The sequence below is a fragment of the Papio anubis genome, chromosome 2 (assembly GCF_008728515.1).
Source record: "Papio anubis isolate 15944 chromosome 2, Panubis1.0, whole genome shotgun sequence".
In the NCBI taxonomy this organism is placed as follows: domain Eukaryota; kingdom Metazoa; phylum Chordata; class Mammalia; order Primates; family Cercopithecidae; genus Papio; species Papio anubis.
In genome coordinates this window covers 192,117,750-192,140,269 of record NC_044977.1, presented here as the reverse complement: position 1 = coordinate 192,140,269, position 22,520 = coordinate 192,117,750, and the positions used below count along the sequence as shown (strand labels likewise).

Below are 22,520 nucleotides of genomic sequence, written 5' to 3'. Positions count from 1 at the left end.
TGACACACAGGTTTAGTAGATGAACTGGAAAACTGTACTTTGTATAGCTTTATTTTTGTATTATTGTTGTGTGTTACAGCTTAATAGTTACAAGCATGGGCTTAGAGTAAGACCTGGGTTCAAATTCTGGTTCATTGCTTACTACTTTTTTGCCCTTGTGTAGGTCACAGGTCAGCAAATGGAAGCTGCTGTTTTTTGGTGGTTTGGATAGCCTGTGGTGATGGCTGCATTTCTTTCTCTTTTCTTGATCAGGTGGATTTGTTTAAAAAGAGCCTTCTGTTGATTCCTATTCACCTGGAAGTCCACTGGTCTCTCATTACTGTGACACTCTCTAATCGAATTATTTCATTTTATGATTCCCAAGGCATTCATTTTAAGTTTTGTGTAGAGGTAAGTTAATATACTGCCTATTTTTTCATTTATTTTATAATTGGCCAAATAGCATCTTAGCTCTAGATAGAACAGCAGCAGTCAAAACCATATAGGAACAGTTTATGTCATGAAAATCCTCTAAAATGTTAGCTGAGAAAAGGACTAGAAGAGGAATCTCTGGCTGAGGAGAGGATCTGTCTAGGATCCAGATCCCCCTCTGAGGTACTCCACTTGGATTTTCTCTGTTTTTCCCTTAAAACTACATCTTGAATGTGGTTAGAAATTGTTTTTCTTTGATCATCTTAAAGCTAAAATTGGCTTGTATCTGCAAAATAACTCCTGTAGAATAAACTATAACCCAACGGAATCAATTAACAAAGTATTAGTGTTTAGCTAATAAACAGTTCAACAAGATGGTGGGATACAAAATCAAGAAAAATGAGTAGGTTTCCGGATTTTCCTGCACTGTCACGAACCAGTAAGAAAATGTAACTGGGAATAAGATTCCATTTATAAAAGAAACAAAACATAAATAACCCAGGAATATGCCCTAGGAAGAAATGTGGAAATTCTTTATGATGAAAACTTCTAAAGCTTTAGGTACTTAAAAGAAATCTGTACAAAACCGTAAAAGTATTTGAATGAAATATGGAGAATATTATGTTCACAGAGTGGGGAAGGACTTCTTACATGGAACCAAAGAAAAGACATGAGGAACAATTGGATAAATTTAACCACCTCATAATTTAAAACTTCTGTGTATCATAAAGTTAAAAGACAAGCAACAGACTTGGAGAAAATATGTATGATGTAAATAACAGAAAATAATTATCCAGAATACATGGGAAACTCCTACAAATGAATAAGGGGAGGATAAAAGGACCTAATAGAAATGGACAAAGGGTAATTTAGTAAATTTTAGGAAAAATGCAAATAACTATTTAGGTGTTCAGCCTCACCAGAAATAAAGGAAATGCAAATGAAAACTACACCAGTTACATTTTTTACCCATTGTGTTAGAAAAAGTGATGCTATTCAAGTGTCTATGTAAGGAAATAGGCATTTGCGTATTTTCTGGTGGAGTGTATAAATTGATACAGCCGCTTGGGGACAGCTGCAGTTCTCATCAGTTCCAAGTGTAAATTAAAAAGATGCACATTCTGTGGCATATCAGTTCCATTTCTTGGTATCTACTCCATAAAAATGCTTGTATCTGCAGATAAGGATGGGGCATGTGCTAGGATGTTCATGGCAGCATTATTTATAATAGTGCTAAATAAAACAACACAAATTTAGCTCTAGCAAGAGAATATAGCTAAATACACTATGGTACAGTATACCCATACTATTAAACTGACCATAGCAGTTAAATAGAATATACTAGACCTTCAAGTCCTCAAATGGAAAGATGTCCAAGGCGTAGAGCTTTAAAAAGCCAATTGTGGAATGATACGGTATAGTACATTTATAGAAAAAAGTACATGTGTATGTGTATATATACAAATACATGCAGGTGTATGTGTAGGCACATACATATATATATATATATATATATATATATATTTGTAAGTAAAAAGATAAGATCTTACCATTTTTGATATCAATGATTATTACCTTTGGGTAAGTGTGGAAAAGCAAGACTAATAGTTAAAGGTGATTTGGCCTTATTTAGAATATTTTTAATTATAAGGAGAATATTTTGGCCTTATTTTGGGATTTTTTGTTTTTTTTACAAGGAGAATATTTTCTTGTATTATTTGTTTAATTAACATTTAATTTTAGGCCGGGCGCGGTGGCTCAAGCCTGTAATCCCAGCACTTTGGGAGGCCGAGATGGGCGGATCACGAGGTCAGGAGATCGAGACCATCCTGGCTAACACGGTGAAACCCCGTCTCTACTAAGAAATACAAAAAATAGCCGGGCGAGGTGGCGGGCGCCTGTAGTCCCAGCTACTCGGGAGGCTGAGGCCGGAGAATGGCGTGAACCCGGGAGGCAGAGCTTGTAGTGAGCTGAGATCCGGCCACTGCACTCCAGCCTGGGCTACAGAGCGAGACTCCGTCTCAAAAAAAAAAAAACATTTAATTTTAAAATTAAGTTTAATGCAACCTATGAGGAAAATCAAGTTTTCAAAATCACATTTTCATTTCCAAGAAATCCAGGAAAAAAATACCCCAAAAGGGAGAAGCCTCCTGGGCCCAGAGTTCTCACAATACCAGGTGTGAGCATCTTTTCCCGTTCCCTTCCCCTAATTCCTTGCCTTTCTCTCAACCAACATATTCCCATACCGGCCAGAGCTCGTCTATATTGTCTCTTTCCTAGACAGACCTGCAAAGATACAACCAAAAGTGCAGCCATATGAGTGCCTTTAAGAATCAGATTCTGGGCCGGGCGCGGTGGCTCAAGCCTGTAATCCCAGCACTTTGGGAGGCCGAGACGGGTGGATCACGAGGTCAGGAGATCGAGACCATCCTGGCTAACACGGTGAAACCCCGTCTCCACTAAAAAAATACAAAAAACTAGCCGGGCGAAGTGGCGGCGCCTGTAGTCCCAGCTACTCGGGAGGCTGAGGCGGGAGAATGGCGTGAACCTGGGAGGCGGAGCTTGCAGTGAGCTGAGATCCGGCCACGGCACTCCAGCCTGGGCGACAGAGCAAGACTCCGTCTCAAAAAAAAAAAAAAAAGAATCAGATTCTGACAGGCAGAGGAGAGCAGAGGTGTTGGGAAAATTGTTTCATGTAGGAACTAGTTACTGTGCCTCTTGCTCTGTGCCAGGCACTGATGCGAGGAGTCAGGTAGGACCAGACAGATGTTCACCTTCATGGAGTGAATGATGGTTAAACAGGATTTTGTTTGTAAAACATGTAGTTGGGTTCAAGTTGATTCTGAATCATTAGCGTCTGGTTCTGCACAGTAATAAAAATTCATCTTCTGAATTTGTGCCCAAGCCCTCCTGCAGAGTTCTTACCTTTTCCGCACAATTACAATTGGCCTAACAATTTTGCATATTTGCAAAAAGACGCTAAGAACAGATTCCTTTTAGGTGATAACTAGAAGTAATTTGGAGCCAAGTCATCTGGGCAGGTGGGGTCAAGCTGTTTTTTGTTTTAAGAGGATGTAGGGGTTGTAGAAGTGGTGCTTAACTCAGTTAGGGGCCGATATCTCCAAAGAACTGACGAAAAGTGTTTGATACAGTCACTACATAAATGTGTAGATTCCATGGCACCAGAGACTGCAAGAGCTTTATTCACTAGTGTCCCCAGCACTTGAACCATTATAGATGCTCAGTACATTTTGAGTGTAGGTGACCATTTTTAAGGACAAATCTTTTTTGCCTGTATTTTACTTAAGAATTTACATATACTGGCCGGGCAGGGTGGCTCACGCCTGTAATCCCAGCACTTTGGGAGGCCAAGGCGGGTGGATCACAAGGTCAAGAGATAGAGACCATCCTGGCCAACATGGTGAACCCCCGTCTCTATTAAAAACACAAAAATTAGCCGGGCGTGGTGGCATGCGCCTGTCGTCCCAGCTACTCGGGAGGCTGAGGCAGGAGGAGCAGCAGACCTGGAGTCTGGGCTGCAGGGAGCTGAGATCGCACCACTGCACTCTAGCCTGGGTGACACAGCAAGACTCCATCTCAAAAAAAAAAAAAAAAAAAAATTTACATGTACTGCTTATTCTGAGAACCTAAAGTTACTTGTTTAGAGGGAGAAGAGCAACATGCGGTCAGACTTGGTTAAATATTAAGTATTTGCTTTTATCATGTGTTTTCTTCTGAAGAGGTGGCTTCTAGTCCACCTTTTTTTTGAGTCAGAGTCTTACTCTGTCCCCCAGGCTGGAGTGCAGTGGCCCAGTCTTGGCTCATGGCAACCTCTGCCTCCTGGGTTCAAGTGATTCTTGTGTTGCAGCCTCTGGAGTAGCTGGGATTACAGGTGTGCACCACCATGCCTGGCTACTTTTTGTATTTTTAGTAGAAACGGGGTTTCGCTTTGTTGGCCAGGCTGGTCTTGAACTCCTGACCTCACATCATGTGATCCACCCGCCTCAGCCTCCCAAAGTGCTGGGATTATAGATGTGAACCGCTGCGTCTGGCCATGGTCCCCTTTTGTTAGGGGGTGGGTGGGGGGCGTTATTCACATAACCTCTGACTTCACTCTTGATGTGGAGAGAGACGCACAGAGGTTGAGAGTACTGGGGACATTTTGAAACTCCAGCAAGCTTCATCTTGGTAGATATTTCAACAGTGGACTTGACCATATTCAGTATTCAGAATGAATTTTAGTATAACTTTCCAGAAACTGAATGTGAACCTTTTCTGCAGCCCTCAAAAATAAGGAGTGTATCAGAATATCTAAGGCTGGAATGTTTTTCATTTAGTTTTAGTTGTTAATGATGTCTGCCATGGGTTCCTTTCCTCTGTGGAGCACTGGCAATGATAAAGACTTTCTTTTTGACTTGCCAGTATGTAGGTTTCAAATGCAGCAGCTGACTTACTGTTGGGAAGGGCTGGCTATAACCATCCCATAAAATGTTCTGATTAGACAAAGCCAGCATCCACAGTCTGGGTGCAAACTTGAATACAGGAGGTCTGACTCCCCCTTAACAATATGAAATGGAGAGTCTGAAATAAAATTCCAGCTTTAGCCAGGAGCAGTGGTGTACACCTGTAGTCCCAGCTACTTGGAAGGCTGAGGCAGGAGGATCTCTGGAGCCTGAGAGTTCAAGGCTGCAGTGAGCTCTGATCACGCCATTGCACTCCAGCCTGGGTGACGGAGCAAGATCCTCTCTTAAAAAAAAAAATTTGTTCCAGCTTCTTAATGCATACTCTGCCCAGTTATGGGGCCACAGCCTCCTCTTTTCCTTCTGTCTGCTATGGGCATGTTCCATTTTTCACCAACTGATGGAACACAGCATCTGTGTTGTGGTTTCTTTTTAACCAGAATATAAGAAAGTATTTGCTGACTGAAGCCAGAGAAAAAAATAGACCTGAATTTCTTCAGGGTTGGCAGACTGCTGTTACGAAGGTAAGTATGTGATAACAATGAAACCCAGGCATGTCCAGGGGATGGAATTATGTAAGGGTGGGTGCCTTTAAGAGTATTTGAAGACTGGTGACAGAGATACCAAGGAGAGCCTGGAGGCTCCAGGGAGGCAGCTGAGAATAAACTTCAGTCTAGTATTCATCATCGCTGCTCAGTTGCCCAGTGCTTCCCGGGAGCAAATCACTTCAGTCACTTCCTCCCTGAGGCAGTTACTAATGATGTGTTTGCTCTTCCGGGGGCAAAAAAAAACTTTTTTGGGTGGCACTTGCCTCTTGCATCATGGCTCTTATTTCCACATGACCCATATAGACCCAGAGGAATGCTGAAATGACTATTTGGATCCACTGAGGGGGAGAAGGTGCACTGGGCTACTTGCCAGGCATGTGGGGAAGATAGCCCAGGCACTTCAGTCCCACCACCGTCTGGATGCAGCACCATGTTTGGCCCATGACATTCGAGCTGTGAGGCAGAGTGCCCAGGCACAGCCGCTCATTCCTGTCGTAAATACCAGTGTCTTCCGTTGATGGCGGGCTGTATTGTTTCCAGTGTTTTTGTGTATTAGATCTCATTTGATCCTTATAACCTGTGAGGTAGGCAGGTCACCTAGGGATAAGCATCATCTTTATTTTGTAAATGAGAAAACTGAAGCCCAGGTGTGATTTTCCCCAAAGGACATCAAAACTATTGATACAGAGTCAGGTCCTTGAATGCAGGTCTGTCTGGATCATTGACACAATGTTATAGGCAGGATCTTGAAACAAACCTTTAACCCAAACCCAAAGAGACAAGATTTATTAGTTCATCCTTGAACCGAACCAAATGCTAAATTTTAAAATTAAGCTTAAGTTTTGTATTTTGAATAACCTAGTATACCAGGTGAAACCAGAACTAGTAAATTTCCTGAAATTACTCAACTAAAAAATCTAGGTATTCTAAATTTAGTTAGGATCTTCCATATCCCCGCTTTGGGCAGAATACAGTAACCAGTTCTTTTAAAAACATACTGTTGGCCGGGCACAGTGGCTCATGCCTGTATTCCCAGCACTTTTGGGAGGCAAAGGTGGGTGGATTGCTTAAGTCTAGGAGTTCAAGACCAGCCTGGGCAACATGGTGAGACCTCATCTCTACAAATAATAAAATTAACCAGGCGTAGTCCCAGCTACTTGGGAAGCTGAGGTGGGAGGATTGCTTGAACTCAGGAGACTGAGACTGTGCCACTGCACTCCAGCCTGGGCGACAGAGTGAGACCCTGTCTCAAAAAAAAGCCCCATCACAAAAACCATACTGTTTACCTTCACAATTTCTTTCAAAGAATAGGACAGGGTCGTGTGATGTGAGATCTAAAGCGAAGAGTGCTCAGTGGCGTTCTCACCATCCTGGCGTCCAGGGGCCGGGCCTGTGTTCCCAGCCACAATTCCATTTCGACTCCATTGTCAGTGAATGGATAGCAGAACCCAGTATCCAAATGCATGTTTTTAAAATAGGTTTTTACATTTGATTTCCCATCTCTCATATTTAGGTAAAACATTGTTCTGTAAGTTGTGGTTGTCACCTGATAGCTCTTTTTATGTGGCCAGGTGCCTCCATAAAATTAGATGCTTGAGATACCAGAGGATATACCAGCTGTCCTGGAGAGAGAAAAGTTTCCTATCCTTTGCACATTTTTCCATAAAGGAGTTTTTCTTATCTGAAGAGGAGTAATTGATCTTATTTTAATGACTGTCTTGTTTTTCCCCTCAGTGTATTCCACAACAGAAAAATGACAGTGACTGTGGAGTCTTTGTGCTCCAGGTAAAGACAGACTGCTTTTCAGAGTTTACACCGTGTGAACTGAGTTTGTGGGGTTGAGAGGGGAGAGAGGGCCGTTCCTGTGTGTGTGTGATGCTAGGTACAAGCCACAGAGTACTTACCTCCCCTTGGTTGCTGAGGAGCAGTAGTTTCTGCATTCTCAGATGTTATCATTAGGAAGAACCACCTTCCAGGGACCAAGAGTGAACTGTGGGTATCATCCATGTCTCACTGGAGGTTATCAGTAAGCCACACTGGAGACTGACTTGAATTTGTCCGTATCATAACCTTTGGCATTTGCAGAATTTAAAAAAAAACCATTGGCAAGCAATCTGCAGGTCTGACACAGAGTGATTAGATTTTAAATAAGGGCCGCATCGAAAAACTGCTGTCATCTCCTTAGAGGTCAAAAAGCGCTATGGAAAAAATTCAGTTATACATTATATTTGTGAAGGAAATTACAGAATATGATGCGTGAATTTAGAGATTTGCAAAGATCTTGGAAAACAGGTTCATTTGTGTACCTCATGCATGTTTGGGGTTTTATAAACAAATTCTAGTTCCCACTTAAGGGCCATGATAGGTCTAGCTGCACTCGCAGCAGGTTGCACTTTAGGAGGAATTTAGGCCTTTTCATCAGTTGCTGCTTTTCACAATACTGGGTCAGGAGGGAGAGGAGATCCCAAGCCATACACTAGCTTGGTCGGTTGACTGTAATTTGGGTAAATGCTTAAAACAGTGTGTTTTTACAACAGTTTAAACAGACATGAAAATGCTGCCTTAGATCGGGGTCCCCAACCGTCCACATTAGGTTCTCATAGGAGTGTGAACCGTTGTGAACTGCAGACGCGAGGGATCTAGGTTGTTTGCCCCTTATGAGAATCTAACTAATGCCTGATAATTCATCCTGAAACCAACCCCCTCTCCCCCAAGTCTGTGGAAAAATTGCCTTACACGAAGCCAGTCCCTGGTGCCAAAAAGGTTGGGGACTTCTGCCTTAGACACTATTAGGTCTGCATTTAGTAAAATAGAACGGGTTGGTACACAACTCCAAGTGCCACTGAAGTGTTTCTGGACCTTTGCAGTACTGCAAGTGCCTCGCCTTAGAGCAGCCTTTCCAGTTCTCACAAGAAGACATGCCCCGAGTGCGGAAGAGGATTTACAAGGAGCTGTGTGAGTGCCGGCTTATGGACTGAAACTCCGCAGGGACCCTGGGAAGTCTGACCAAGTTGGAGCAGATGGTTCGTTACTTGAATCTCCAAACACTTAGTTGAATTTTTACAGATATTTCAGATCAGTGGTGTTGGGCCACTATTGTTACCTCAAATTTATTTTTTGCCCTTATTCATTTCTCCAGCTACCATGTACTATTGTTTAATGTTCAGTTTGGTTTCATTTTTAATTTTATGGTTCTGTGCGTCCCCCATATTTAATATTTATTATTCAAACGCATGCATATAGACAGAGCATGCAGTGAAGAGTATTAAAAAAAAAAGCTTAGTAGATTTGGTGCAGCTTTTGAAACTTAGTTAGACGTGAACTGAATACAGGTTTCAGATTTACTCCCAGAGCCTAAAATGCAAGATGTTTTTGATACAGCATACGCTGAGAATAGTAAGTGTTCCCTGGGGCATTAAGGGTAGCTGGGGGTGGTTTTGACAAATCCAGTCCTGTTTTACTTTACCAGCGGCACCTTTCACCACCTTCCCTCTCCAAGTGAGTCTTAGAGAGTGCGGTCCATTCCTTTAGAAGGGTGAGATGAAAGTGGTTGTAAACTGACTGGTGTCTTCTGTTTCTGGAGGCACACTTGTAAGCACAGTGGCTGCTTTGGGAAGAGTAAGTGTGAGAAAAAGACAGCAACCTTGGAGGCCAGTAACAATGACAGATTTCAATTGTGGTTTCAAGAATTATAATACATGGCGTACATCTCATAGGCTTTTGCTGAAATTCCCTGAATTTTTCTGTTTTCGACCTGTTAAAAAAATCTTAACATCCGTCAGACTAGTGGTCAGACAAAGGAGAATGCAGCTGTTCTCGGAGTAATTTTTAAGTTGTCATTTCCCTGTGTTGCCTCCCAATTGGAAGAAGTTAAGGTTTACCAAATGCATTTCTATTTCAAGGGTATCTGAAATTTAAACATTCAAAACTGAAGGCCGACTGACTTTAGATGTTTTGCAGGTGGCTGGAGAGAAGAGGGAGGGTAATAGAGACAACTTAGCCCCATGGGAGCACAGCAACCGTGTCAGGTTCTTTCTCCGGTCCCTTTAGTGACCTCAGTAGCATGCAGGGCACATGTGGCTTCTGCATAGCCAGTGCTGATGACACTAGCACGGTTGTTTTTCTCCTTCCATTGAACCTCATCTTCTGAAGAAAGGCCCAAGAGGCCCTTGTCCATACACTTAGCTGCGTTAGGATTAACGTCACGCATCTTACATCTTTAACCCAGCCTTTCGTGACATATGGAAAGATGTATGTTAAACCTACCCAGTGATCCTTTCAGAATCGGGAGGAAAAACAACCAACGTTGTTTTTTCAAACTCAGAAGTTTGAATAGAAAAACACCAAGTAAATGGCAGAAGATTCTCGAATTTATGCCTGCGTAGGTTTGGAGTGTTGAAAAAGCTAAAATGTTTAGTTTCACTTGGCCCTAAGGTATGGCTGAGAGAAGGCTGACTGCCAGCAGTTGAGGGTTGAGTCCGGCCGTGTTTACATGCAGGGTTCCCAAACACCAGTGGTGACACTGGGAAGCAGCCCCAGCACTTTCCTCTCCTGAGTCCTCCAGACTCAAAAATCCTTAATGTCAAACCAGGTCAGTGTTTCTTACTGTGTTTCAAGTCGTTAAAAAGACTGAGAGTAGAGGCACTTTATGCTGCTATAGGTGGGGTTCTGTCAGCGTTAGGAAAAATGACAGTTTAGGGTAAGGAAGATCTCTTCATGAGTTTTTCAAACATAGTTATGCAAACGAGATTTTTCAAAACATATACCAGACATTTGCCTCTAATTTTTTTTTTTTGGTGGGGGTGCAGTATACCAAAGCAGCCAGTCAGCCAGTCACTGGGCTGTCAGTTCAAAATGTCTCGTGCTTCAGAGTGAGGAGGTGTTTCAGTTCCTCTGACAGAACCTGGCATGCAGGGGACACAGAGTTGTTCCTGTGAGAAAACCAGTGCCCAGAGTGTGAGCTGCCCAAGCCCAGTGACTCTCTCACTTCCAGTCTAATGCTTCATAGGGCACCTTGAGGCGTGCTGCCCGGTGTGGCTTACACTAAATGTTGTTTGTTGTTGTTTTTTTTTTTTGAGTCAGGGTCTCGCTGTCCCTCAGGCTGGAGTGCAATGGCGCGATCTCAGCTCACTGCAACCTCCACCGCCCAGGTTCAAGCAATTCTCCTGCCTCAGCCTCCCAAGTAGCTGGGATTACAGGTGTACGCCACCGCACCCCACCAATTTTTGTATTTTTAGTAGAGACAGGGTTTCGCCATGTTTGTCAGGCTGGTCTTGAATTCCTGACTTCAAGTGATCTGCCCACCTGGGCCTCCCAAAGTGCTGGGATTACAGGCGTGAGCCACCGCGCCTGGCCAATGTTGAGTATTTTAAAAGTCATTTTAAAATATTTGTCATCGATGAAACTTGGTTTCAGCACACATAATTGCTTTCCCTCTCTTCTTGTAATTAGGTGTAAACCTCTATAACTCAAGTCCTAGATTAGAATGTCCTTTGTCCTGATGTTTGCAGTAATTGCTTCCTTGGTTAATAAAGATATTTTTGAAATATACTCTGGACTGTTGGTGAAAAGAGGCAGGCGTGGCTTCACTGGTACTAGTTTGGCACTGAACTGTTTGGGTGCCCGTGAGGTGGGCAGACCTTATGCTTTTTTTTAATTTTTGAGATGGAGTCTTGCTCTGTTGCCCAGGCTGGAGCGCAGTGATGCGATCTCGGCTCACTGCAACCTCTGCCTCCGAGATTCAAGCGATTCTCCTGCCTCAGCCTCCCCAATAGCTGGGACTACAGGTGTGTCCTGTAATTTCTGTATTTTTATTAGAGACTCGGCTAATTTTTGTATTTTTAGCAGAGATGGAGTTTTGCCATATTGGTCAGGCTGGTCTCGAACTCCTGACCTCAGGTGATCCACCAGCCTCTGCCTCACAAAGTGCTGGGATTACAGGCATAAGCCACCATGCCTGGCCTAGACCTTATGCTTTTGAGGTTGAGTGCAGGCCTTGTGCTAAGTGAAGTGCTACTTTTGATGAGCCTTCAACAAGCGGCCCAGTCCTCTCCTCAGCAAACTTATCAGGTTGTAGTTGCTTCTTTACAGTGGTCTTTCCTTTTATTGAATCTATAGCAGTGAATATAGATTTGATTCAACTTTTGGTTACGTTCTCTCAATCCTAATCAACTTTCATTTAGCCTCTTAAGAAAGGGAAAAGAAGGTGCTGCCAATCATCCCCAAAGTATGTTTTTGGCTTTGCATTCTATTTTCTACATAGCACTGAATCTGAGTAACACAGTCATTCTGGATTTATAGTTGGAACAGAACAGTAACAGACCTAACTGGGACTCAGCCAGCACTAGCCTCATCTTAGCTGCCCCTTTTCTCTGCATTGCAGTTTACTGCTTCCCTGGGCTAGACATAACTGGGGGTTCTGGGCGGTCAGACTCTTCAGGCAAGACAGTGTATTAGTAGTGTGAATTCGATATACTGATTACCTGCTCTGCCTAGTTGAGAAACTGAATTAATCAGCAGTTACAAAGCATATACTTTGTTATGTGCTAGGCCTGGCCTATAGATAATTAAGACGGCCCGGGGAATACCATCAGAGAAGTGCTAATTGTATTTGGGTGTTACAAAAGCAGACCTAGACAAGCTGTTCACTTAACTGGTACCTGTTGGGTCAGAAAAAGAATTTATTTAGAGATTATGATCATGTAAAATTACAGTACTCAACCCTTCTAGCAAAGTATTTTTTTGAAAAATAAACTAAATGCCTTTATAAACTTGTGTTCTCTTGTGTTGAGTAACATGTACTGTCTGGTGAGGAATATTTTTTTCTCGTGACATTCCAGTCATGACAGAGGTCATCTAGGAACAGTGAGCAGTGCAGGCCCTAACCAGCTTACCCTCCGAGCAGCAGCACCATCACCCGAAGTTTCTACAATGGAGATGTTCTGTATTTGCATGTTAGCTTGCCTGAGAAACTGCATGTTTAATTCTCATACTTCACTCCCATGTATTAATAGTGATTCCCTCATCTGAGTGTGCGACTGAATTTTCACTTTCTCTGGTGAAGGTGAGAAACAAGTCAGATGTTCTCCATGAGAAATAGGAAAGAATGCAGTAGACTCACATTTAGTGTTCTCAAGCCCAAGAAACACAAGATCCTCTTAATTCACCCCCACTTTCCCTTCCCTTGCAATCATCCAGAGCATGTTTTCTGGAAAACTAACCTATTCTTCCATCAGCAGAGGTTGCTTGGTGCCTATTTTATCACTTTCACAAGAACATCTGTGTTCTCTTCACATGCAGCCATAGTTATTTCCAACTGTCAATCAGAATGCACATGCAGATTGTCCACATTAGTCCTAGAATCCCCCTAGAACTCATTCATGTGTATCCAGAGTACAGGAGTTCCAGAACACAACCCTCCTTACAGGGCAGGAAACGGGTAGCGAAGCAATACGTTCACCCAGCTTTATTGAGACCTATTACAGAAGACACTCCAAATAAAACCACTGTCTCCTGTAGAAATCTGAGTTACGTTTTACTACAAAAGAATAGCAAATACATTAAATTACAGTGTGAAGAAATTTTAAAAATGAAGTGTATCATTAAATGTTTGCAAAATTTCTTCCTAAGCACTTACAACTAGTTATATAGCTCTTTTAAAAATTCAGATTTAACATGAAAGACATTCGCACTAAGGTACTTCAGCCCCAACTTTCACAGACTGTTGGAAGTTAGAAGGTACTTTGTTGCTAAGTGAAAAAAATTCATTTTTCCTATCAGGGAAAATTATACTAGACTTAACAGTTTTAAATGAGCAATAACTCACATATATTAGAGAGAAATCACCTCTTGCCTTATAAATACCAAAGAAATTCCCTAGACTCCCCTTCTCTGTAGATCCATGAGCTCACTGTGAAGGCTTGAGCCTCAGAAGTACAATTTGAGGAAAAAAATGAGAAACAGCTAAAACAGGAACCTCCTGCAGGAACCCTCTGTGACTGTTAAACATTCCATCTTCAAGCTCCCTTTTTAAACCCAGTCCGTTCCCAACATCACTGAAAATGAAAAGAATAAACTCGGTGATCCTCATGTCAAGGCAGTGTTTTCAGTGTCTCTTGATATTTTACCCCATTTCTTACTGGCAACATCTCCCCTACCCCTGAAATTATTTACAGGTTCCCTCTATGGCAAACCCTTGCCCTTTTTTTAGCTTTAGGTATAACACATCTTTTGAAAAACGTGTTAGTAAATACTCAAGCTTGGGCGTCATTTCCTGATGTGTGAAGCATGAAAGCAGTACTGTCCTGTGGAGATTGCTTTTGCACCAACTATATAGGAAGGTCCTTGGCCTCTAAGCTTGCCTTTAGAGGTTGGAATTCACAGAAAACAAATTCAGCTGTCAAACACCTGTTCCTACTTTTGTGCAAAGCAATACAACATAGCACAACTCCATTTGTTGTTTTTCGTTTTGCTTTGTAGAGAAGGGGTCTTGCTATGTTGCCCGGTCTAGTCTCAAACTCCTGGCTTCACGCTGTCCTTCCTCCTCAGCCTCCCAAAGTGTTGGGATTACAGGTGTGAGCCACCATGCCTGGCCCCACCTCCATTTATTAGGCTATCTCATGCAAACTTAAAATTAAAAAAAAAATTCCCAGGCCCCAGGCCCCAATGTAGATCATGAACCTACTTAAGACTCAATATAGTAAAAACAAATTTTTAAATGTTTCTGTCTTTCTAAAAGTGTAGTGGTTTGGGCTAAAGACTAACCAACATTATAGATCTAATCTGTTGTCAAAGAACACAATTTCTGACCGGGTAACAAAATAAATCTGATCATCTGACACATGGCCAAGATTCTCAGACAGTAATTAAAGGCATTCTTTTGGGTTCTGTCCTTTAATAACTTTCAGAGGCTTCCAGTTCAGTAAAGACACTGATCAAAGCTTGGTAAAAATGGGCTCGTTTGCAGACTTTTGGTGATGTTTTTCAATCAATTCAACAGGCCAAACGAGTGCTAGTCACTGACAAGAGTTCTCATCACTCACTGGTTCTGGGCCAGTTTTCCATAGCCTCCTCTTCCAGCGTCGTAGTCCTGCCGATACTCATCCCGAACCTTTAATGGAAAGAATCCAGAGTTACAGTATGGAAAAGAATGGTGTAACATATATGTCTCCCATAAACACGTTAGACAGACAAACAGTGAAACCTGTTCAGATGCCATAATGTGAACATTTCAAGCAGGACATATGCACTTCAACTCATTTCAGTGCATTCTGCTTTCATTCTAGATGCTCCTGCAGGTGGAATCTAGCCCCTAGCAGAAGTTCAAGAATGGTTGCTTATTAGAAACGTACAGGACTTACTATTTCAGGGTTTAAAAAATTCACCCAAACCGTTGGGTGGTTTTCAGATCCACTTCAAGCCAAGGTTATAGACACAAAGTTATTTACAAAAGAGTAAATACAAATTGCCAAAACACCTGTCATTGTGACTGGAATCCCAGGCAATGGGCTGAGCCCAGAGACCCTTCTCGCATACCTGGCCCCCAGATCGCCCACGGCCGTACTGCCTGCCCTCCTTAAAGCCTGCGTCCCAGTCTGTGCGAATGATTCGGTCATCCAGACGTGTTCCATTTATGTACCGCATGGCATTTTCGGCATCTGCACGTGAGTAATATCTTAAGTATTAAGGAACACTACCATTTTTCCAAACATTTCTGGAAATAGGGGAACAACATGTAAATGAAGCTGCATTGTTAAAAAGTACAAGAGCTAATCTAATCAGATGTAGTTCAGAGACAGCAGTTCAGCTTGCACAGGCCTGTCTGCCATGGTTTGGAAGCACAGACAGTCAAACATGACACGTCTCCGTGGCTGCACTGATCAGATTTGTTGGACATTCCTGTTGATAATTTTTGCTCCCATCATCTCCGTATTTGGTTTGCAAAATATAAGATAATTCAGTGCAGGTTTGGACCATTGTACACTTCTTATCCAAGAAACAAGTGCTATATATTCAAGTTAGGTGCCGTATATTCCAGGGCACCTTAATAAAGAGAGGGTCACAGTGCATGTGGAATTGCGCTGCGTTTCACTAAAGGAAAGACTTAAGGTATCACCAGGGTAGCAGTCCCCAAACCTACTTCATCAGAGAGAGCTCCCTTTAATTAAAGGGGAGGACATTTAATCCCAGACAAATAAAAATAAGACAATGGTGTTGTGAATAAACCATCTGGAGGAACTAGTGTCTTTGATGTTAGCAGGCCAAAATAAAATCTCTTTTCATTCTAGCATTTGGGAAACCCACGTATCCCCAAGGCAAGCCAAAAATCTGGGAGAGATGCCCTGCCTGGGTCCAGTGAGTCAGCATTCTTTTCCTTAATTATGAGCAGAAATCCAGGGATCACCAGACACTTAAGGAAAAATTTCATCTGAAACAAATGTAATTCAGGACACAGGAAAAAACTCAAAAGATACATTAGATTGGGTCTGCAAAATTTCTCAGAATACTAAATTGAATGACCAAAACAGAGAGTAAAAAGAACATAGGATAAATCCAGGAGGTCCAATGCTTAAAACAGTCTAAGTAAGAAAATGATCACAAGTAAATACAGTTTTGGTTTGTACCTATACAATCAGCTTATACACATCTATGTAATGAATTACGATATAGCTATTAAAACATTTTTTTCTTTAAAGATGGGGTCTTGCCCCGTCACCCCGGCAGGAGCACAGTCACAACTCAGTGTAGCCTTGGACCCTTGGGCTCAACTGATCCTCCGGCCTCAGCCTCCTGAGTAGCTGGCACTACAAATACGACCCACCATGCCCGGCTATACAGCTATTTTAAAAACAGACCTACATGTGCTGAAATGGAATAAATAAATAATAAATGATTTTAAAAACAGCACATGAAGGACACTACTGCACACCCACAGGTTACTTCTTGAGAGATGCTCAAGAAACTGGTAACTGCCTCTGGCAAAGGGAATTAGGGGTTTAGAACAGTACAAGGTTTTTATATTTTCACTGTGCTCTTTGGAATTTTTTTTTTTTTTTTAAATGAAGGGCAAACATTCTTGAAAAACTTTTTCTTAAACAACCATAAAGCATGGATTTCAGGAGAGAATGTAACTAGTGTCAGCTTTACAGTGTAAGAGCAGTGACGGCCGGGCACGGTGGCTCAAGCCTGTAATCCCAGCACTTTGGGAGGCCGAGATGGGCGGATCATGAGGTCAGGAGATCGAGACCATCCTGGCTAACACGTTGAAACCCCGTCTCTACTAAAAAAAAAAAAAAAAATACAAAAACTAGCCGGGCGAGGTGGCGCGCGCCTGTAGTCCCAGCTACTCCGGAGGCTGAGGTAGGAGAATGGTGTAAGCTCGGGAGGCGGAGCTTGCAGTGAGCTGAGATGTGGCCACTGCGCTCCAGCCTGGGCGACAGAGCCAGACTGTCTGAAAAAAAAAAAAAAAAAAAGAGCAGTGACACTGGACAGAAGGTAGGAGGGAGACGAGGGAAAACGTAGGGGCAAGTGCAGGGAGGCTTATGAGCTACTACTCTCAGCTCTACCCCAGTTCAGCAGCCACATTCCATCCACAGGAAGGATACTCCACAAAACAGAATCCACATGCTGTTTTCTTCATTTTATCCAGACCCATAATGATTTTCTTTATGTCACCACTTTTGCTGAAGAGTTCGTAGATTTGTTCTTCGGTTGTGTAAAAAGAAAGATTTCCAACATATAACGTACAGCTTTTCTTCAGTAATTTTTCTTGTTCTTCATTGTCACCCTAGAATTTCAAAGAGAGACAAAAGTTAAGCAACTTCAGAGCCTTGCTTAAATAGTATTTCTAAGTATGGTAGAAACATTCATTAATTCTGATTTGGAAATCAAATTCTCTCATCCCAGCCTACCACAAATCCCTTGCTCAAAAAAAGGGAGATGTTCACATCCTGTGAAGCACTTATGCAAAGTCCAGACTCTTAGTAGAGACAAGGCTCAAAAGTTATACCGCATACAGCAAAGTCACCCTACACCAGACTGCCACACAAGCGGCTTTTTTCCCTGCACACGCCATCTTCTCAGCAGTGCATCCTTTCAACCAAGGTTAAACTCTGGACCTTGACCCATGTATGACAAAGGGCCCTTTTATACTCTGTAGTGAGAAATAAGTGGATTTTCAGAGAGTCCCCTTTTAATAACTCCATAGAGACTGTTCAAAGCAACAACTCTGATGCTTTACATGCTCATGTATTTTTTCTGAATTGAGGAAAAAAATGTAGTGATCACTAAAAACAAAACAGAGCTCACTTTCCTAATGGGCTTCCAAACTGGGATGACACGATGAAGCCAGAGACAAGAATATAACTGGGCTTCATCCAACACACCTGACAAATCCCTGGATCCAAAATGGCTCATCAGGGTCGCGCACAGCGGCTCACACCTGTAATCCCAGCACTTTGGGAGGCCGAGGTGAGCGGATCACGAGGTCAGGAGATGGAGACCATCCTGGCTAACACGGTGAAACCCCATCTCTACTAAAAAAAAAAAAAAAATACAAAAATATTAGCCGGGCGTGGTGGCGGCGCCTGTAGTCCCAGCTTGCCAGGAGAATGGCGTGAACCCGGGAGGCGGAGCTTGCAGTGAGCTGAGATCATGCTACTGCACTCCAGCCTGGGTGACAGAGCCAGACCCCGTCTCAAAAAAAGTGCAAATCATGCCTGGCACTTAAGCATCTAAAAACTGGACTGGCCGGGGTCAGTGGTTCACGTCTGTAATCCCAGCACTTTGGGAAGCCCGGGCTGGTGGATCGCTTGAGTCCCAGAGTTCGAGACCGGCCTGAGCAACACAGGGAGACCCTGTCTCTACAAAAAATTAGCCGGATGTAGTGCGAGAGCCTGTGGTCCCAGCTTCTCAGGAGGCAGGAGGCTGAGGTGGGGAGGATCAGTTGGGCTCAGGAGGTTGAGGCTGCATGAGCCGTGATTGCGCCACTGCACTTCAGCCTAGGCAATAGAGCGAGATTCTGTCTCAAAAAATAAAATAAATTGACCGAATTTTTTTTTTTTTTTTTTTAGTAGGAATCTCGCTCTGTTGCCCAGGCTGGAGTGCGGTGGCGCGATCTTGGCTCACCGCAACCTCCACCTTCCGGGATCAAGCAATTCTCCTGCCTCAGCCTTCCGAGTAGCTGGGACTACAGGCGCCGCCACCACGCCCGGCTAATTTTTGTATTTTTAGTAGGGATGGGGTTTCACCATCTCGGCCAGTCTGGTCTGGAACTCCTAACCTCGTGATCCACCCGCCTCAGCCTCCCAAAGTGCTGGGATTACAGGCATGAGTCACCGCGCCCGGCCTTGACTGAATAAATTTAAGAGCTTCCCTAATTTGGCGTCAAACAAAGTTTCCTTTTCCCTACTCTAGTAACACATTTCACACGTTCTCCACACTGACCTCTGCTATATGCGCCCCTTCATTTCCCAGTCACAAGGGGATTTCCCCCCTTTTTCTGAATTCTCACAGCCTCTCTTTTAACTCACTTCTACCTTAGATTCTTTGATAATCCACACTACAGGGGATTATGAGCTCGCAGAGTGCAGAAACTGTCTTCCCTTCCCCCCAGGGTTTAGCACAAGGCTTTGGCGACAGCACTCAACAAATGTTTACTAAATAACCGGGTTAATGAGTCCCGCGCCGCCACCCCCCAACCGTATTCCATCCCTACCTTTGCTGATACTGAAAAGCCTACTTTGTATTATCTGCGGCCTCCCCTTTTTCCACAAAACATACTGTGATATAGTCCGGACTAAAAATTTCTCTCTTCTGAAATCCAGCAATTCTCCGATCTTCACATCCAAACACCCTCAAAGCGCCCAGCTTGGCGGGTCCCCCTCCCCACTCCGAAGCCTCCCCGAGGGCGGAGTGAGGACTTCACTTGTGTCTCCCACGCACCGCGTACAGCTTCCCTAAGACCATCCTCCCAGAGAAGGGCACCGCTTCGCCGATTTAAAAAAGAACTAAAAAGCCCCGAATCTGCATCAAGAAGGCGCCTCTGCACACTCTGGGAGAGAGAAGGGCACCCCGCCCTTGTTACGCAGCCATCTGCGGGGTACAACCTGGAAACGGGAGCCGCCACTACCATCAGCGCTCAGGCCTCTCGGCACCGGCTCGGGTGCAGGGAGCGGCTGGAGGGAACAGCAAAGCGAGCCTCAAATGCCCTGTCTCCCAAAGCCAGCGGCTTCAGTGATGTCCAAGCGCCCCCGCAGCACCCGCTCCCTGCCTCCCCAGCCGGCACCCGGGCCCCACTTGGCGTTTGGGGATTGCAGCAGAACGGGAGGCGACACAATGAGACAAGAGCAAACCGTTTCTCAGCGTTCTGGCCCAGGGCCTTCCCCTCGCGCGGCCCGGCCTCCCTCACCCGGAAGTGCTGGTCCCGGTACTGGCTCAGCTCCACGTAGGAGTCGCTGCGCAGCGCCTTCAGGAGGCCACCCGACATAGCGCAGAGAAGCGGACGAGGACGCGGCGACTGCCGGCACGAGGTGGCGTCTGCCGTGGCGGAAGCGGAAACGCGCGGAAGCGCGCATCTCATTGGACCCAATCCGAGGGCGGCAGTGTCGTCATCAAACTGCGCGGGCGCAGATGACGTCTGGGTCGGACGCCGCCGGGCGGAAGACTAGGGCGGTGAGGTCGCATTCCCGGGCGCTTGGAGAAGATGGTGCTTCGGCGGCTGCTGGCGGCCCTGCTGCACAGCCCGCAGCTGGTGGAACGTCTGTCCGAGTCGCGGCCTATCCGACGTGCGGCGCAGCTCACGGCCTTCGCTCTGCTACAGGCCCAGCTGCGGGGCCAGGACGCGGCCCGCCGCCTGCAGGACCTCGCGGCGGGCCCCGCAGGCTCCCTGTGCCGCCGCGCTGGGCGATTCAGAGACACCTTCACCCAGGAGCTACGCCGCGGCCTCCGTGGCCGTTCGGGGCCACCACCAGGTAGCCAGAGGGGCCCTGGCGCAAACATTTAAGCCTGGGCTGTGCGGGGCCGAGGCCTTTACTTTGCCTTCCGGGCTCTACACTGGCCTCGACGTGGAGGGGTCGTTCCGGGCACTGCGCGCGGCTTCGAACCCCGACTCGGATTGTTGGCCTGCAGACATCCCACGCAGAAGAGCCTAGGCCAGACCGCAGGCTCCGCTGAAGTCCTGTGATTGGACAAGACACGGTGTGGAGAAAGACCCCGAAGCCTAACAGAGATGAAGATAGGCCGGGTCCAGACACCGCACCCGCGGAGAGCCACGGACCGAAGCCAGAGAGCCTTTCCTCTGCAGATGGAACTGACACTCTTGACAGATGCTGCTGAATCTGCACTGGTGTAGCAGGACACTTAATTCCAGGGACGATGTGAATGAAAAGACAACCCTACAGCTGTCAAATTCCTTTGATTAAAAAAATGTATGAGCTGGTTAATAGGCATGAGTGTGATACTTCTCAGGCAAGATATATTAAGAATACCGGGGACTGTAGGGCTATGGCAATAATAAACACGTATTTTATGAAATGAGTATTTTGTGCTGGGACTTGCTCATTGCACTCTGCGTGTAATTTCGCTTACTCCTTACAACCACATCCGCATGAGCAAGCAGATTACTTTTTGGATTTTTTTGTAGAGATGGGGTAGTCTCGAACTCGGGTCCGAGTGATCGTCCTGCCTCAGCTTCCCAAAATGCTGGGATTAGAGGCAAGAGCCACTGCGATGGAAACAGAGGCTGCTGCTTAAGTTGCCCAAAGTCTTGCAGAGTGGGATGTGAGCAGAGGCATTTGATTCCAGGGCCTAAGTCCTTAACACAGCTCTGCAACATTTACCCTGATACTTTCCTTCCTTCCCCAACCCCCCATCATCAGGCATTAAGACTACTGCCTAGGAGCAGGCGTGGTGGCAGTTGTGTCTAATCCCAGCCACTGCAGAGGAAGGAGGATCACATGAGCCTGAGATGAGACCAGCCTGGGCAGCATAGCAAGAACCTGTCTCAAAAATAAAAAAAGACTGCTGCCTGCCGTGGAATGAGCTACCTGGACTCATCCCTCATTTTAGAGGGTCAGGCATACGAAACTAAGACTATGGTCCAGCAAGTTAGTGGACCCATGATTAGGAAATCCACTGTATATACAAATGTCCTGTCATTTGAAGCTCCTAGCTAAATTTCTGATTTATTTATTTATTTATTTTGAGACAGGGCCTCACTCTTGCCCAGGCTGGAGTGCAGTGGCATGATACTAGCTGTCACTGCAACCTCGACCTATTGGGCCAAGTGATCGAGCTTCCTCCCTGGGTTTCCCAAGTAGCTGGGATTACAGGCCCATGACACTATGCGCAGCTAATTAAAAACAGGTTTTTTTTGTTTTTGTTTTTGAGACAGAGTCTTACTTTGTCACCAGGCTGGAGTGCAGTGGCGTGATCTCGGCTCACTGCAACGTCCACCTCTCGGGTTCAAGTGATTCCCCTGCCTCATCCTCCCGAGCAGCTGGGACTACAGATGTGTGCCACCATGCCTGGCTAGTTTTTTGTATTTTAGTAGAAATGGAGCTTCACCATGTTGGTCAGGATGGTCTTGATCTCCTGACCTTGTGATCTGCCTGCCTCGGCCTCCCAAAGTGCTGGGATTACAGGCATGAGCCACCGTGCCCAGCCACAATTTTGTTTTGTTTTGTTTTGTGTTTTATGGTTGAAATGGCATTGCACTTTGTTTCCCAGGCTGGTCCTGAACTCCTGGTCTCAAGCAGTTCTCCTGCTTCTGCCTCCCAAAGTTCTGGGATTACTGGTGTGAGCCACCACACCCGGATCTGATCATTTCTAATTAGGCAACACAGATAATCATGCAATCTAGAAGCTTGAAGCCATCGGAAAAATTGAGGCTGGTAACCAGACACTAGCTGAGCATGGTGTGTTCCCTGCTCTCTGGGGCAGGATGGGAGGGCTTGAGACCCACAGTTCTTCTAAGGAGGGAGAACATCTGGCTCCCTAATCTGGGAGAATGACTTTTTTTTTCCCCCCAAGACCGTCTCGCTGTGTCTCCCAGGCGGGAGTGAGTGGCGCGATCTCAGCTCACTGCAACCTCCACCTCCTGGGT

General features: G+C 44.9%; 3 protein-coding genes across 9 annotated transcripts in view; 2 read left to right on the top strand and 1 right to left on the bottom strand.

The window, feature by feature from the left end:
* The window catches only part of SENP5 (SUMO specific peptidase 5), a 70,112-nt gene extending 59,143 nt beyond the window's left edge, over window positions 1-10,969 (top strand). Inside the window, exons 7-10 of one of the 5 annotated variants that reach the window (XM_003895321.5) lie at window positions 253-390; window positions 5,312-5,395; window positions 7,154-7,204; window positions 8,287-8,763. In XM_003895321.5, the coding sequence (XP_003895370.2) occupies window positions 253-390; window positions 5,312-5,395; window positions 7,154-7,204; window positions 8,287-8,397 (384 nt within the window). In that variant the 3' untranslated portion in view covers window positions 8,398-8,763. Of the gene's footprint in view, window positions 1-252; window positions 391-5,311; window positions 5,396-7,153; window positions 7,205-8,286 lie in introns of all 5 variants that reach the window. The other 4 variants (XM_009202022.4, XM_031663928.1, XM_021935063.2 and 1 more) reach the window with 4 other exon arrangements.
* Window positions 10,970-12,868: 1,899 nt separating this feature from the next.
* On the bottom strand, window positions 12,869-19,999 carry NCBP2 (nuclear cap binding protein subunit 2). Of its 3 annotated transcripts, none has more exons than XM_031663929.1 (4): window positions 19,827-19,993; window positions 17,023-17,204; window positions 14,954-15,092; window positions 12,869-14,528 (listed from the first exon to the last, which is right to left on the bottom strand). In XM_031663929.1, the coding sequence occupies exons 1-4, from the start codon at window positions 19,902-19,904 to the stop codon at window positions 14,457-14,459; spliced, it is 471 nt and encodes a 156-aa protein (XP_031519789.1). In that variant the 5' UTR covers window positions 19,905-19,993; the 3' UTR covers window positions 12,869-14,456. The 3 variants fall into 3 exon arrangements, with proteins under 3 accessions (XP_031519789.1, XP_031519791.1, XP_031519790.1); XM_031663931.1 differs by having other exon boundaries at window positions 19,361-19,841; XM_031663930.1 differs by lacking the exon at window positions 12,869-14,528 and having other exon boundaries at window positions 14,962-15,075; window positions 16,984-17,204; window positions 19,827-19,999.
* A 25-nt stretch (window positions 20,000-20,024) lies between these two features.
* Window positions 20,025-20,953, top strand: NCBP2AS2 (NCBP2 antisense 2 (head to head)). Its single transcript, XM_003895319.4, has one exon. It carries the CDS (start codon window positions 20,121-20,123, stop codon window positions 20,418-20,420), a length of 300 nt encoding a protein of 99 aa, XP_003895368.1. The 5' UTR covers window positions 20,025-20,120; the 3' UTR covers window positions 20,421-20,953.
* The last annotated feature ends 1,567 nt before the right edge of the window (window positions 20,954-22,520 follow it).

What these genes read in the sequence shown, in the direction of transcription:
- NCBP2 (XM_031663929.1), bottom strand. Translation starts at nt 19,904, where the DNA reads ATGTCGGGTGGCCTCCTGAAGGCGCTGCGCAGCGACTCCTACGTGGAG. An exon ending in ACCGGGACCAGCACTTCCGG is followed by an intron (nt 17,205 to 19,826) that starts GTGAGGGAGGCC and finishes TTGAAATTCTAG; the next exon opens with GGTGACAATGAAGAACAAGA. An exon ending in TGTGGATTCTGTTTTGTGGA is followed by an intron (nt 15,093 to 17,022) that starts GTATCCTTCCTG and finishes TTAATACTTAAG; the next exon opens with ATATTACTCACGTGCAGATG.
- NCBP2AS2 (XM_003895319.4), top strand. Translation starts at nt 20,121, where the DNA reads ATGGTGCTTCGGCGGCTGCTGGCGGCCCTGCTGCACAGCCCGCAGCTG.